This window comes from Myiozetetes cayanensis, unplaced genomic scaffold (assembly GCF_022539395.1).
Source record: "Myiozetetes cayanensis isolate MyiCay16 unplaced genomic scaffold, myiCay2020 scf5-8, whole genome shotgun sequence".
In the NCBI taxonomy this organism is placed as follows: Eukaryota; Metazoa; Chordata; class Aves; order Passeriformes; family Tyrannidae; genus Myiozetetes; species Myiozetetes cayanensis.
The window spans coordinates 4,199,025-4,215,771 of record NW_026087742.1 but is presented as its reverse complement, the minus strand read 5'-3'; the positions used below and the strand labels follow the sequence as shown (position 1 = coordinate 4,215,771).

Here is a 16,747-nt window from a genome sequence, read left to right as displayed (position 1 = left end):
CAGGGTCTGTGCAACCCCTGCACAGACTGTTAAATAAAATTACCCCCAGATGGGTCTGCAGAACAGCTGGCTTTGAAAACAGGCATGCCACAGCACTCTTCGTTACTTGAAAGAGAAAAATACCAACACAGATTTCATTAAGACTCTTGAAAATTGAGAAGAAGGTTTTAGATCAGTAGATAGAACTCAAGATAGGCTGCTTATTTACTTCACTAACATTTAAAAAGAAAAAAAAAAATATCCCCTATCACACAGAAAATTAAGACTAGCACAACTGTACTTTAGCACCTGTCACAGTCCAAAAGGAGAAAAGGCTGTAGAGCGCAGCTGGTGCTGAGTCCCCAAAAAATCACATTGTGCATGTTTGGAGGTTTGCAATGGACCAGGTTTGGTGCCATGGGCCAAATACCCAAGGCCCCTGAAGCACAGCAGATACGCTTCTAGAGTGGCACTTCTGGTTCAGTTACATTCAAAGGAATATTAACTGCACACACAGATTGCTTCCCAGTAAAAAGCATTGTGCAGAAACTGGGACAGTGAGGAGACTCACCTCAGAAATTGAATTCTCTCCAACTAAAATGGTAATTAAGGTGCAAACTGTCCTCTTAAAGGATGCTTGTGCTCCTAAAAGATGTTCACATTTGACCTTCAGAGTGGAAATGGAAACTCCTCCCTAAATCACAAGTGTGAGCTAAGCCATGTACACGTGTATGGCTAGGATATGAAATCCACCCACACTTTGCAGCATCATTTATCCCCGCTCAACAAATTTAACAGCCAAAATTTTCAAAAAAGCATGCAAGAGTCAAAAGTTTCCTGGCATTCACTGCCTCCAAGAGCTTGAAGGTAAATTAGCTGTGTAATTATCTGTCTGTGCCTCTGAATTCTACCTCTAGAAAGCTGTTCTTACATGTGAAAGGAAACAGTATTGTATGTGGCTGCTGTTTAGCTTACTGGAAGATTAAGTTAACTGGACAAAAGAAGAGACTTTTTGGAACAGGTGGGTAGGTATGTGCATGTGGACAACACACAAGAGACTCAGAAACCAGCAAAGCACTCAGCAAGCACCTGGTACAATTCTGCTCCCAATTACCCCAGTCCTGAAGTAAAACACTTTTCTACTTGTGCCTTCTAGAGCAAGAAAAAAACACAACAAAACCACTCTTGTGACAAAAGTTTGCTAGTTCAAGAAATTAAGAGATTCAATTATCAAAAAGCCCTGAGCATTAATCTTCTGGGGAACTAAGTTTCCTTTGCAAAGTTTCAGACTTACAGCCTCAAGCCTCCCATCACCTCCGAAAACCCTGCCTTGTATTCAATGCAGGTATTTTGTTACCTCCAGTAGCAGAATAGCAAGGCTCATCAATTCAGCACCTGGCCAAACAAGACCAGTGGTCTTTTCATGTTCCCCATCACAGATTGAAAGTCCTTTCTCCCTTTAGATTGTATGCCAGCAAGTTTTCACCATAATCTGCTTTGATTAACTCACGTTATCTGCAGCAGTATGTGCTCTTACTTCTAGAACCAATTCAGAATAGCCTCCCGGGGACACGCAGTAACACGTAGCACTACAGCACGTCACACACATTTAAAATTTTTGGGAAAATTTTATGCAATTAGACACATGAAAACGCAGATCTAGACATGTAGTAAAAGACTATCACAACATACTACCCCTTGGAGTCTTAGTCAAGTTTGGGTTTCAGCCTTTAGCTACTAGTTTTCAGCTAAGCATGCCTAAATACACAACTTAAAATGCTTCCTGTTATTCCCATGATACATTTAAGAAATGTTTTTTGGAGGTAGATATTTTGTTGCTGTCACTGGCATGCTGAGCATTTGACAGTCAATACCGCAGATGCTAAAAGGGAAAGCTGACACACAGAGATCAGCTAAGAGGTGCCTTCACCCAGAACACTTCAGAAAACAAAGCTTCAGAGGTGGCCAAATTCAACACCCATGAGACAACAAATACTTGGAGGAATTAGCCATGTTAAGCACACTTAAGGCCAGGTTGGATGGAGTTTTGAACAACCTGCTATAGGGGAAGGTGTCCCTGCCCACAGGAGGGGGGTTGGAACTTAAAGGTCCCTTCCAACCCAAACCATCCTATGATTCTGTGAGGATACCACCTCTAACTTAAGAAGTTTCCAAGCTACAGATGATCATCATGAGATGATACACTAGGATAGTAACAGGCCGCACTCACTTTTCCCTATGCTCCCGCTCATGGCCACTGTCAGAGGCAAGACATGAGAATGAATGGATCTTTAGTGTCAGCCTTCCCTCGTTCTGCAGCTGCACCCTTTTGCTAACTGCTGCTCCTCAGTGGCACCCAGGCTGGGCCCAGCAGTAAGAATAGAGAAAAAAATGGAAACAAAGAAGACAGAATTTTCAAGTAACTCAAAAATCAGAAGCAAGGGAATCCTTTTGAGCATGAAACAAGAGTGAAAGGCGGGTAGAGAACCAACATGACATTAAAATAGCAAGAGGAGAAGAATACAATTTTTGAAAGACACCCAAAGGGAAAATGCTTAATTGTTTCTTTTCTGCTCCAGTCTCCTTGTAGAACTATTCTAGGTTACACTATTTAACAAGACAACCTACATACAGAATAAGTAGCTGTTAATATTTGGGTGAAACTTGAGATATGCTGAAATTATTCAGTAACTAACACTTATAATCAGCTTACATTTAAACAGACAGCAGACTGCCTGCACCCTAGGCATCTTCACATTTGCTGTCAGAAAGAAGAATTATGTCCCATAACAACATTGTTTAACAGAACAGAAGACTCTACAGTCAGACTTCACCCCAAAGGACAGCACACCAGCCATTTTGTGGATACTGCACTGGTACAACATACACAGTACCATAACTACAGACAACATTTCAAGTTTCAAATGCACGTTCCAAAAGCAATAGTGCACTGCAGACTAGGCCTCAGAACTCTCAACCAACCCCTATACTGATGCAAAAAAATAATTTTAATATCAACGGAAAAGAAATTATGTCTAGTTCGATCACAGCAGCTAACAACATAAAATATAGAGCGCAGAAGTGGAAAGTAGATCACCAATATAGGAAGTCAAGGGTGCTAAAATTCACCTGAAAAGCTGTAGATGGACTTTGCCACAGACACTAGAATTAGCAGTGCCCACTTTTATACTGCGAGAGGAGAGTCTTAGTAGTAGCTTTTAAGCACCTTTGAGATTTCTAGCAAACAAGTGTCCCCCTGAACTGCCCCTTCACTTGAGGGCAAACAGCCCTCAGGTAAGAAAGGATGTACTCAATGCACTGGGAGAGCTAATACTCCCCATGGGTACTTCTGATTAGGCCCAGAAAGCCAAAGCACGAAGCACTGGTGTCCCAATGTGCTGATCCCTTTTTCAGAACATATTCTGGAAGCCATGTCCAGTCAAGGAGACCTGCTCACCAGCCTCAGCACTAGAGACAACATGAACTGACACATTCTTCAGAATACCAGTACAAAGAGTGGACCTATACCTAAGAAAACAGAAAGAAAACAGAAATGAAGGATAAACAAGTAAGGGACTGAATGCTGTGCAGTATCAGGAAATTCTCCTTGCTCATGTTTCATAATAACATCTGAAGAGAAAGCATTGTTGGGAAAAGTCAGTGCTATATCTAAGCCCCACTGGGTAAAACAAAAAGAGTTACGTCTTCATTAATACTCAAACAGAGTATTCATGCACTCAGACTTCTCAGTGGATGGTTTAAAAATAAAGTATCCTCCTCCCAGGTCTGCACCTAACAATGTCCAATGTCAGCAATACATAATAAGACTGACAATCCCTTCATAAATAAATAAAGCAAAACTGTTTATTTCCCTTTTAATTTCTTCACTGTTGGTAAATTCACATTTTAGAGCTTCTAAGTACTACTTAGAAAAAGTAGTACTGCTAAATTTTTATTTTACTACATCACAAAACCAGTTGGGTTTAGCTCTCTTGTTGGAATGGCAGTCATAAATCATGTCAACAGCACTATCCTGTAGAAAGTTTACTTATTATTAGAGACCAATCAGTATTACTACTGTTACAAGAAAATAACAAAAGGCACTCCTGCTGCTAGTGAAGACCTAAATAGAAGGTACATGCAGAATTTACAAAGCTCTGGTTCACTATACAACTTTCCTCCCACCTCACCTCCAGCCTCCTCACTTAATTTTTCAGGAATAAGAACAGAGATTAATCATCTGAAGAGCATTTCCCAGCATCTTAAACTTGTTAAAATCCACAACATCAAATTATGACGTTTCAAAGACTTCAAGCAGAAGAGCACCCACCACAGCGCAGTGCAAGAGCAGCTGACAAATGCCTCCACTGTTTCTAGTTTTATAGCCTAAGCCCACCAAGAGTCAAAATGCAGGGTACAAAGCACACAACCAGATCAAGTTTTGCCTTTCCCCAGACAAAACACAGATTATTTCAAGATCTTTGTTCTTTTCACGAGGAATAAATAAGCTTTGGACAAGCGATTGCTAGGAAGTATTAAAGTACAGAAGTCCAGTCTCTCCCTAGAATGAAAAGCAGCACTCATTGCCTTTATTGTAAAAGGAGATCCTCTTTACCAAAGAGAATAAAACAGTTTAACACTTGAGTAATTATCTTCCCTGGGCAGTTTTAAGGTATTTGTATTTCTGCCTACCCTGCTCACCCTACTGTACTTTCATCTTTGAGCCGTTCAATGCAAGAAATTCACTACCTGCCCATCATTTACAGTTGCTCAGTACAACCCGTGAGATCTCCCAGAATTCTCAGAGATCCTATTGAAAAAAAAAAAAAAAATCTCTACTGATGAAAAGAACCATCTTCATTAATCCACCTGGCAGATATATTCTTCCCTTCTAATCATTATGCGAGTTTACAAATCTAACAAAGCTGTGCTCACATCACATTATTCAGACTACAAAATCTCTGGAAAAGACATGTCTTGGTATGGTGCTTTAAATCATCAAAAACAGTTCTTTCCTAGCTGACACACGCTTTAAGAAAAGGTAAGTACCAGTTGACGGCTCAGGAAGAGTCACAGGCATGGTCAGTCAACTGGTTATCACTGAAACAAACACCTGCTAAACAGCAGAGCTCATCTGAGATTATACTCTGAACCCTGTTTTCCACAGGAAGGATACATATTTATACAGTTCAGCCAAACTTTCAGTGAAACATAGTAGCAATATTTATGTGGCCACAGTGCTCTAAGGCAGTATTCTTTAGAGTTCTTTCATTAGGCCAGCTGTGACAGAAAAGGTGGCGTACATGTCCTTTTTCTGAAAGAGATGCAGTAAGAAACTTCTGTGAAGTTTCACTGGCAATGAGATTCTATTGAAAAAAAATCTCTCTTATACCTTTGCTATCATTCTGCCACAATGAGCTCAAAGGCAGCTCAGCTCAAGTCCCACAGTCTCTCATGGTTCTGCCCTATCACAAGTATACACTCCACTGCTTCTACCCACGGTGACTTTGCTGTAGAACAAAACACCCAAGACGACATGACAAAAATCTTTGCTGGCATTCACACGATGGTGCAAAGACGACTATTTAGGTAGAACTGGATTCAAATGGAAGGGAAAAAAGGAAGGCAAAAGATGACTTCATGCACAGTAACAGATGTTCTGAAAGAGGGTAAGAGAGTGATTCTGCTCTCCTAGAAAACCCAACAATATATACCACCAGATACGCAGAATTCTGCCTGAGTGCTATTCAGGTTTCCCAGCAGGTATTCACTGCCCTTTATCTATTTCAATACAAAGCATGCATGCCATCTTTTTCAAGAAGGAGAACCACCTCAGTCCAGGCAGGCTGGGTAGGAGATGGTCTCAGGCTCCCACGGCAGAGGCTGCTGAAGCAGAAAGACAGATCCTCACCAGCTCCCACCAACCCTCCAAGCTACACTAAAGGCGTGAACCAGCCACATCCAAAAAATGCCTCAGCAGAACAAGAACACAGCCAGCCAGACCAAAGATGTGTAAAGTGGAACAAGGATTCAAACCCAGCATGACTTACCCAGACACACCACTGCCTCTGAGGAAGTGTTAGAAATCTGTTTTAAATGTGGTAAATGTAACAGGAGCAAATTTTATATCAAATTACAAGAGAAGGGGTACATACAATTGGCTGTGAAGAATTTAGCAGTCTGGCTAAAGACACAGAAACAATCAGCAGGTCGTTTCCTCTCATAATCTGGTGACACACAACCAGGAATACACAAGAGGTCTTAAAGGCATGGCATTAACTACCAGAAGCTAAAAATCTCCTTGATTGTTTGTATTGAAAGCAATCATCAATTCATGAGCCCTTCACATTTATAATGCATGTTCAAACAGCAATTGCTGGGGAAACGCAGAAGGAAGTGGTGATGTTAAGTAGTACTGAGAAGCACCCATATAACTTTGAAGGCCAAAGTTCTTCACTCACCCATACAAACAAAACAGTCAGAAGCAAGGCAGACTGTCCCCTCCACGACATGTGCATGTGTCAGCCACAGCCAACACATCCAGCTGTCTTATGTAAGAAACAGGGTACCAAGGTCACTCAGCCTCGCTTAGAGAGCAACCCCGTGGACTAGAATGCCACCCAGAGCTGCTGCTATTTTACTCAGACCAGTAGACATATGTTCACTCAACTGAAGCAAAACCAGTAATTCATTTTACACAAGCCTAGCAAAAGATAGATAGATAGAACAAGATGAAAAAGTCATCAGTACAAAGTCCTCTTTATCACTATGCCATTTACAGAATCTGCAGCTTGGGCCCTTGCTTCCTCCCTGCCAAAACTTCCAAACACCTTCCCACTCCCATGCACAAACTGCTCTTCTTCAAGGCTTGTCCTGTAGCTCCATGACTGATCACCTCCACAGTAAACAGCTTCTCTGAATGCATTGTTTCAGCTCAAGGGGCAGTTAACAGGATTTCTCCTGTTACCAGACTCCTCTGAGGTGCCAATCTCAGTTGCAGAGCTTTAATTCCAAGAAACAACTGTGTACTTATGACAGTCACTCGACCAAAGTCCCACTTGGGACTGCAAGCAAAATCCCACAGCAACAAGGCAGCCTTGACACTGGAGGATTAGTGCTGACCCCGGACTGCCACTCATGGGAGAACAGAATTCATGCTGGACTTCGGCCAAACCTACATATGCAAAGCCAGTTTTCATCCCAAGGCACCAGAAGTGAGACAAAAGAAGAAAATACAGGAGAAGCCAGCACATTACTTTTATGGAACATGCATACGCCAAAGTCCATGGACTAGTTTCTTATTCTGGGTAGGAATTGTTAAAAGCAAGGAAAGGATCTACCTTACAAGTTTGGGTACAGAAGGGCCCTATGCACCTGCCCTAAATCCGCCCGTAGGTCACCAGACCTTGCCCAGATGCACAAGGAGCTGTCTCTTTACAGCTTCAGACAGGGAGAAAACTCTCTCTACACGTACAAACTAAAAGCTGACTGCTCACAGCAAGAGGAGGGTCAGTGAAAAGTACTTCAAAATTAACTTTAACAGTTACTTTCTAAGTAGCTTTGGCCTACCTCCGTTGATCCTTATAGGTTTAAAGGGCAAAGTCTGGAACAGGTGCATGCCCTGCAGCCTCTGGTCATAAGCGGGAACCAGGGTACTATCTGAAGTCTCATTTGTTCTTCGGCTATTTTGGAAGGCCATCCCACCCAATAACTCCATTCACAGAGTTACTGCAGCTCCCCCCTCACCCCTCCCTTTCAGAGTTAAAAGGCAGACACCAGCATCAACTCACATGCCACAGCATACCCTGCAGCCATATGCATCACACTTCAGTCCTTGTTTTAAACTCTGCAGGAGCCTACAATTAGATCTTCCATTTACCTGCCAGTGGTGAGCAGAAAACTTTGCTTAGAAAACTAGGGTATTTCAAGGTCTGCTTGCAGAGTTTTGAGATACCTGTGGTTTTTTACCAAGGTTGTTTTATGAGCATAACTGCCCCAGCATCACCATCTCATGCAGACATACTTTTATCTAATTTTTCCACTTTAAACAAGCTATTCCCCCACTTTTCTTTCTCTCTGGGAAGTGTGTCCTGCTCCAATAATCTCTCCTCACCTTCTTTCTCCCACCTCTAACTTACAGCAACAGCCACGCTTCTGTGCTCATTGACCTCTGGCTATATATGTCATTTTCTCAACACTTTTTTTTTTTTTAATAAATAAATAAACCCTAAAACCCAGGGATGTCAGCAGCTTTGCAACTATTGGCAGGTGCCTATCAATACAGTAGCCAGCAACCATGGCTTAGTCAATAGCTTTAGTGACAGCCCTGCTTTGTGATAGACATGAAAGACCCAGGCTTACCTCGCTACCTCCCAGCCCCAGACAATCACAGTGTGATTTTATCTCTGATAAGATCTCTATTTTCTCACCCATGAAGCCTGCTCCAAGCACTTAAGCTCTCTATGCCAAAAGGTACAGCATGCCTTGTCTAGAACCAAACCCTGAGATCAAAGGGAACAAGGTTGATGCAATTGGCTTCTTACTCTGCATTAATTTAGATCTCCATCCAAACTGTGTGTGAACAAGAACACTGTATATATAACATAAAGGTTCTTTACACACGCATAAATTCCATCCACTGACATCACCTCCCAATACAACTATGTCACTGGGCTTCTGAAGAACATAAGATTCTTTTGGGGGATGGTGGATGTGACAGCATCTGGGTAAAAATTATGGGTGGTGCTCTGAAAACACAAAATAGTTTGTGGCAATGGCAACAGGCAAAGGAAGATACACCACCTCTGCCACCCTCTAGCACTGGGAAGAGATTAGAGTGCAGACACCTCACTGCTTATTCTAACAGTTTCCATTAACAAACAATTCCCTATTTTCACCTTAGTATTACTTCCTGCATTCAAGCATAAACATATGTACTGATTAGACATATATTTTGGGGGGAAGCAAAGGGCATTGAAACTTAAATGGTTATTCACAAATTAAGCAAATTCTGATTTTTTCCTCAAAGTTATTATGTTTGGTACCCTGAAAATTTAGGAAGCATCTGTTTCATATTTAGAAGCTATTCTTTGCAAATGCAGGGGGTCACACTGCTTTTAGAGCAGCTCCTGCCAATTCTCTTTTGCAGGGCAGATTTAATAGCAAATTCCACTGCCATAGGATTCACTGTGTAATAATGAAGGGTAGTGTGTCAATAGATGAAACTACACACATCAATAAGAAGCTAGCAGAGGTCCCCGTGGATGCCTCTCTTGCAACAATCATTTTAATGCGTGTAGGAGAACAATGTGTTACAGCCTGCTCAAAGATTCCCCACAGCCACATTGCATCAAAGACCGACTGAAACACGACGCTAAATCTCTGCAGTTGGAGCTAACAATGGAACATGCATGGAAACAAAAGTCCTTTACATTGGCAATTACTGTTTTTAAGACCGACAAACCTAAGCAGAGCCATCTTTTGTCAGAGCCGGATCCTTGCTCACCAACACGACCCTCAGCCATGGTTCCAGCAAACTCTTTTTTATGGCTACTGATATGGCAAGAAAAGACTCAAACAGCATGCAAATCAGTCACGAAGCAAGCACTAAGAAGCACAGCTAAACCACGTCTTTAAGAAAGTCGGCAGAAAGGCAAGTCCAGACTAATCAAGCCTGTTAAAGAAAGAGTGCCATAAAAGCAGCTATAGCAGCAGGAGTTGTTTTACAGCCAGTATGAAGTAAAGGACAATGATGGATACCTGGGGGAAAAAAAAGCCTGAGAGAAGCCAGAGAACAAAAGTTAAAAGCAACACAAAGTTTACATCGATTTTTTTTTCTAAGCTACGTATAAAAAGATGATATATATATATACTTTGTGTGCTACAAGCAGCAGACTCTTACAGCAGCTATGATCAGTGATCCACACAGACCAGTCTCCAGCACTGGGCAATTTGGCAAAAGAGAGAAAAAAAAGAAAAGAAAAAAAAAAAAAAGACTTCATACACATTTACAGAAATCTGAAACTGAAATAAAAAGAAGGGTTCCATTTCTCCACCCCCAATTACAGCTGTAATCCTCTGACACCTTAAAAGCAATGGCAGAACGCTTTCTCCAGGGACTTGAGACTAATTCCCTACTACGCTTTTACAAACTGATGCTTTTCCAAGTCTTACAATGTGGCCAAATTTGGACATTTTCCTAAGAACAGCAAAAGCCACATTCTTGATGCAAAGTTAACTCTCCAGCCAAATTTCCAGTTCTTGTTCTAAAGCATGGAGGTGCTAGAACTTCTCAGCTTGGCAGCTGAGATTACTACTGGTTCAAGAGTGAGGAGAAAGAAATTATAGAACTTGCAAGACTCAAAAAGAAAAGGGGAAAAAAAAGGGCTTCTCCCTGAACCCTCCCAAGTGTAACTATTGGAAATACTGGCACTTTTTAAGGGAAGGGGGAGGTGGGTGGTGTTTCATGAGGAAAAAAAATAATCAACTTGTGGTGGACATCCAGCCAAGAAAATTTCAGCATGAATGCCTAAAGCCTTGCAGAATAATAAACAATTTAAGAGATGGCACTCATAACAAAGAGTAACAAGCAGATATACTACGGGCATCGCTGGCAGCCCTGCCTATCAGCAGCTGTGACAGCTTGCCTGGGAGCTCCAGTCTTTAATTAGTTCTCATTCCTGAAGCTCACAAGTCATTTAATTCCAAAAACCACCCTCAGATTCCTTTTTAAAGGAAATCCTGTCCAGGATTGTGTGTCTTTCTTACCTCTTCCTCCCATTGCTCAGCTAACAGTTCAGACCCTTTCGAGCATCCATGCAAATTCCATCTGGCCATAGAGATTATCACTAGTCAAATACTTCAGCTTGCTTCAGCAATTCTTCATATTTCTGCAGCAGTATTTTGCTGCTGCTGCTGCATACAAAAGACACTGTTCCCCAGGCTGCTTCCTCAGACCCTGTCACATAAGACTTTGCCTGCAAGTTGCCTCATGCAGTGTAATGAAAAGGAGCATCGACTGCAGCCCTACCTCAAGTTTCAAGCAGTCCCCGTGGCAATTACATCAACTCAAATCTAAAAGCATCACCATATGGCTTTAGAACTTCACAAGACTCAGCAAAGTCATTTAGCAACACTGGTTCTACCTTTTATCTAGATCACTTTGACTACAGCATTCTGATTATGTTTAAAGTTGATTACAGTTTCCACTGGAAACCCAGCTTTGAAACCTCTTCCAGCTTCAGTGGAGAAAAAAAAAAAGGTTATCCTTTTTTTTCCTGTCACAGACTTCATTTAGAAGAAATCAGTTATGCTTTACAATTATGAAAGCTTACATGTAAATGAACAAGACAGTTTCTGATATGAAACTCAAAAAGCCAAGAAACTTTAAGTTCCATAACCTCTTGTCTTGCTTCTTATCTTATTTTAGATATGCTGATGATCTGGAAAGACATTATCTTTTGGCATCTAAGCAGCTATTTTTCAGATCATCCTATCCCAAATGCAGTTTGTTCTGAAACTGATTTTGCCCCTTGCAAAACATAATGTATAAAGTGCATTAAAAGTTGATTTCGTTATTTTAAAGCCTCTTCTCAGCAGGTGTTCAAATCTTAGAAGAAAGCTACAATTTGAAGTTTTCTAAAGAATCAACTAAAAAAAAAAAAATTGGAGAAATGGAGAACTTAGTATCTCATTGATACAAGCTCACTCCTTTATGGCAGGAGATTCTAATAACCACAAACCTGCTTATGCTACAGTCTCTTCCTGGCTTGTTTGAACTAGTTTTGTGATACGTTATTCAGGTTAGGAAGTAGAGTCATCCATAAAACTGCTTATTGTTGGGCATAAATGGAAACACTGGTATGCCTAGAGAACTTCACCTCACAGGTCTCTATAAAACTGACTTTTAATCACTTACTAACACAGATCTAAGAAATAAGAACATCTACAAGGGCCTGGTAAGTAACTGCATCATCTCTAATAAAAGTCAAAAACAAAGTATTAAATAGATATTTTATTTGCATTACAATAGACAGTCTTACTATATACCACCTAATATCTTTGTTTTGAAAGTACTAGAGACTTTTATAGACACTGACCTAACCCCCTACTTTGACCCAGTTCATGTTAATGTTTTCCTCAAGTTCTCTCCAACTTAACTTTCAAGCAATTGACTTCCATACAGAATCAGAAAGAATTCACATTTTCAGACATTTTCCCTCCCTTCTAAAACATAGAACTCCACACACAATAAAATATATCAATGAAAGGCATCTAAAACAACACAAATGAAAAACATGGACTTTCTAAAAATATCTTATTGAGATACATAACCATTTCCCTACCAAAAAAAATATATTTTTCTGTTATGCAGGTTAGTGTTTGACAAGGATTGTGGAGATTGGGGGAAAAAAACCCAACTATACAACAACAAAAAGAAGGACACAAAACCAGATCAACAATACATCTATTAGATGCGAAAGCTGAAATCTCAGATGTCCCTGAATGTTTGTTTACATAGCCAGACAGGTGGATATATACTATTTCTTAAGAACATTCCCCTCTAATCAAGCATGTAGTTGCATTTTTAAATGACCCCTACTGCTTATTTCAAATCTTGTTCAGGCAGGTTTATACCTCAGTTCAGGGATTAGAGCCAAATACAACAGAGGCTACCTAAAGAGAGCAAGCTGTTGCTATGTTGAAATGTAGCCATCGAAAAACCTGGAGAACAAGGTCGAAGAATTTCAGAAAAAGCACCCACACTCCCTAAAAAGGAGTCCTAGAAAGGCACCTACAGAGATACAAGAGAGCCAAGGAAAGGTGACTAAGCTGCCATTTGTCAAGCCAAAAGAATACAGGATGCAAAGCAAAAAACACTCACTACACAGTTAGTCCTTCCATTCCCACAGCCTACACACTAAGAAAATACATCAGCATGACAAAACCACAGGGAAAGAGCTTCCTCCTCAGCAACACCACCTGCCCTTCAGTGCCTCACCAACCCAGTTCCAAGGCTCACTGCGTGCTTCTAGTGCCTCAGTAGCCTCTGCAGCTGCTGAGACCAGGACAGTCTTATTGGTATTTCCCCTCTGGGAGACTTTTTAACCACCACTAAGGTTACAGAGGTAGGCAGAGAGAAGTACTTCTCTGAGTACCAGAGAAGATCTGAGTCTGCCTTCTTCCAACAACAGGTAGGCAAAAGCCACCAGCACCAGCCCCGGGCTCATCAGCAAGTGAGAGGCACCAGCAAGGGAACAGGAAGCATATTTCACTCCAGCATACCTTGAAGACTCCATGGGCAATCATCCTTACATTGCCTCCCTGCCCTAAACCTCGAGGCTCTCCCATTTTCTAATGCCTCCACTTTAGCTGCAAATGCAGGAAAAGATTAAAGCACACTTTTCCTTGAAGTGCATGATCACAATAACTTACACTAATTACCAAAAGCTCTCTGTTGCAAAGCTTGAATTAAACCTTGATTCAAGTGACTAATTGTTGTAGCTTCTGAGGAAAAGAAACAAAAATAATTTCAGATAGGAGATGTAGGAAGCAACTCTTATTCATTCAAACACGTGGCTCCTGGGGTTCTGGCATGCTGGAACTGACTTTCATCATAGCAGACAGCAAGTGCTACACAGGTCTAAAAAGTAGTAAGAAAAAGGCCATCTCTAGGAAACCCATTATCAGTGGTTCTCCCCCAGGATCTACTGAGTACGTGCTCTCCTCATGCCCCATGGCACTTAAACAAAAACCAGTCTTTTTCAGATCCACTGAAATTCTTTCCTTGACCCTCAAACAAGAAGCAGGAAAAAAAAAAATCAGGAGCTGGAAGGCTGGTTGTTTACTTTACAGTCTGAGCCCAGGTACCTGTTTTGCATTTGGCTGCCTTGTCCTAGGAGAGATATTTTGGTTTCCAGAGCAGTCACAGGTTAATTAGGTAGATTGGCTGCAGAGTGAAATCACACATGACACAGGCAATGGCAGCACAAAATGCTCTCATTCTGCCCTCTCTTCTCAGGATCTAACCACACCAGAGGAGCGAAGAAAGGACAGACCAGATAAAGCCTTAACATCAGGATACAGAGTCTCCTTACCAAGCAGATTATAACTGTATTGGTTCAAGAAGAAAGGATGATAAAACATTCTCAATTACCACAGCCAAATACTTCAGCCATTTGCATCCTTTTGCTGCATTATTTTAAGATAACGCAGCCCCTCCACATAAACATCTGAACAAAACAATCAAGTGCTCATAAGAACTCTTCCATGCTTCAGCTCCTTCCCTCCACCTCCCTTACATAAGAATTCCCCAACACTTGCAGCACATTAGTTAACAAAAAGCCCCAGCCTCTCTCCATTAAAGAGCTGCTAGAAATGGTTCACAGAAGTATAATTCTCCCATCCAGAAGGAGAGAAACACCACCTTCCCAACCTCTTAACATTGGGAATATCTCATAGAAGCCAACAAGTAATTTTATCAGACAATAGCCACACCATAGCACACACCACAAGTAAGACTAAAGTTCAGATGCTTTTATTCTGCACACAAAAGCACTTTCAATTTTAAAAGCACCATTTCAATTACTAAAATAAACAATTCCTGAAAGGCAACTCTGAACACCCAGACAAACCAGATCATGAACAGTGACCATACAACTGTGCATGCCCATTTTAAGTTCTATTTCATCTCGAATTAAGAAGAAAACAACTTTCCTGTTGTGTGTCATCCTTAATAGTTTTTACTTTTTGCTGCATGACCTTGAGCATCTGAGAGTCTTGATTTTCTGCTTGTCCTACTAAACCATTCTCTCGAAAAAAATCTTATTCCATTTCTGTTTCTAAACAAAAACACTACAGGTGAGCTCTGCAGTTCTTCACTGTTTCCTCGGTTGGTAGAATGCCTATGTTGTAGAGACAAACGAGGTGACTGACCTCAGATGCAAGTAAGAGAAAGCACAGTGGACACCTATGTCTGGTAGGATCTTGACTTGCAGACAGAAAACCCAATTGCCTGCAAGTAGCCTCAGGAAAGACTGGGATGAGCCCAGGTTTAGGAAGCTGACTTTTCAACTGTAACTCTCAGCTCTGCAGACCTGGCTATGAAAGATTCAACAGCCAAACCATGAGTAATGAGCTCTGGCAGACTTTAAAAAAAAAAAAAATTATTAGTCATAGAAAAGTCAAAAGTACACGCACAAACTTAGTCAGTGACCAGAGTTTTGTTTAAAGAAGAACGTTGCACTGGGGTTGGGGCACTGTTTAGTTACTCCTTCCACCTGAAATCTGGAAGAGTCTCACACTTACCATCCGAAATTAGTCAAGCACTCTGAAACAAGAACTGCATATAGTAATTGGGGATGCTTGCTCACCAGCACCTGAGGTATCTCTGCCTGCCCAGAGCCAATCCGAACACTCTTCTGGTTCTCTATTTAAACTCACTGCTACTTCTCTAACAGCGTTATCAATGATGCTACAAAGTACAACACTGAGGGGGGAGGAAAAAAGGAAAAAGAAGTAAAAAACCCCACCACCCACTACTAGCAGTAGTAGTGCCTGCTACTGTCTTTATTTCTGCACGCTGCCTGACACCGGTGAGGAACAATGCCACATGTCACATCAACGACAGCTACACAACTACCTGAACACGGCACAAACCATCACCTACACAATCACTCGCTATCTCCTAGTGGGAGAACTTCCCGGCAGAGGCAGCAAAACCCCGGGAGCCTGGCGGGAAGGGAGCCGGGAAGAACCGGAGAACCCGAGCAGGGAGCGGGGGCCCCTCCCGGGACAGGAGGAGAAGAATCCCCCGCTCGGCCCTCCAGCGAGCCCCTTCCCCCCTGCCAGGTGAAATTTCACCGCTTCCACCAGCGAGAGACCGCAGCCCACGCACCGTGTCGTGGAGGAGCCACTACAGACACACGGCCACGTTACACCCCGCCGGGACCCCAATCGCGCCAGGCAGCCCCTCCACACCTCATCCCCATACTGGGGAGGCCTCGTAAAGTTTCGGGGAGACACCCAAGGCAGCAACCCCTCGGAGGGAGCAGCGGCGCCGGGGGGCTGCGGCGCCGGGGGCCGGCTCAGCCCGGCGGGCGGGAGGCACAGCCCGGCCCCGCGCAGGGCAGCGCCCCGGCCGGGCTCAGCACACGGCGGGGAGCTCCTGCCCGGCCCCCCAGCGCTACCTGCGAGCAAGGTGGCAGCGCACCCACCCCCGGCCGCCCTCTCTCCCTCCTTCCCTCCCTCCCTGCGGCCCCCCCGGCCGCGTATCCCCGGGCTCACCGAGCAGCAGCAGGACGAGGAGGAGAAGAGGCAGGCAGGGCGCCGTGTCCCCGCGGTGCCCCATGCTGGCCAAGGGCTGCGCGGCGCCTCTCCCTGCGCTCAGGCGGGACCGGGGCGCGGCGCGCTGGGCTCGCCCGGAGAGGAGGCAGCGCTCCTGGGGCGGTCGCTCGCTGCCCTGCGAGCGCACGGAGCCGCCCGCCCGCCCCGACCGGCCGCACCGCGCGGCGCAGCCAACCACAGAGACAAACTTTGCCCAGGGCCCGCCCCCGCCCGCAGGTAGCGGGGGCGGCCCGGCCGGCCCGGCCCCCTCCCCTTAAAGGGGAGGGCGGAGAGCGAGGCCCGCCGAACCTTGCCGAGCCCTGGGCCGGGGAGCGAGGGGCGGTGGTGCCCTATCTGCGCCGCGCACACGTGGCTCGGGAAAGCCCGGGCTGGAGCACGGTTCGACCCGGGATGTCCCTCCGGGAATGGCCCTTGGCGTTGGGGC

General features: G+C 43.5%; 1 protein-coding gene across 1 annotated transcript in view; it reads right to left on the bottom strand.

The window, feature by feature from the left end:
• PTGFRN (prostaglandin F2 receptor inhibitor) overlaps window positions 1–16,380 on the bottom strand; it is a 66,782-nt gene extending 50,402 nt beyond the window's left edge. Inside the window, exon 1 of the mRNA XM_050333681.1 lies at window positions 16,264–16,380. Coding sequence (XP_050189638.1) covers window positions 16,264–16,327 — 64 coding nt within the window. The 5' untranslated portion in view covers window positions 16,328–16,380. The remainder of the gene's footprint in view (window positions 1–16,263) is intronic.
• Between the last annotated feature and the right edge of the window lie 367 nt (window positions 16,381–16,747).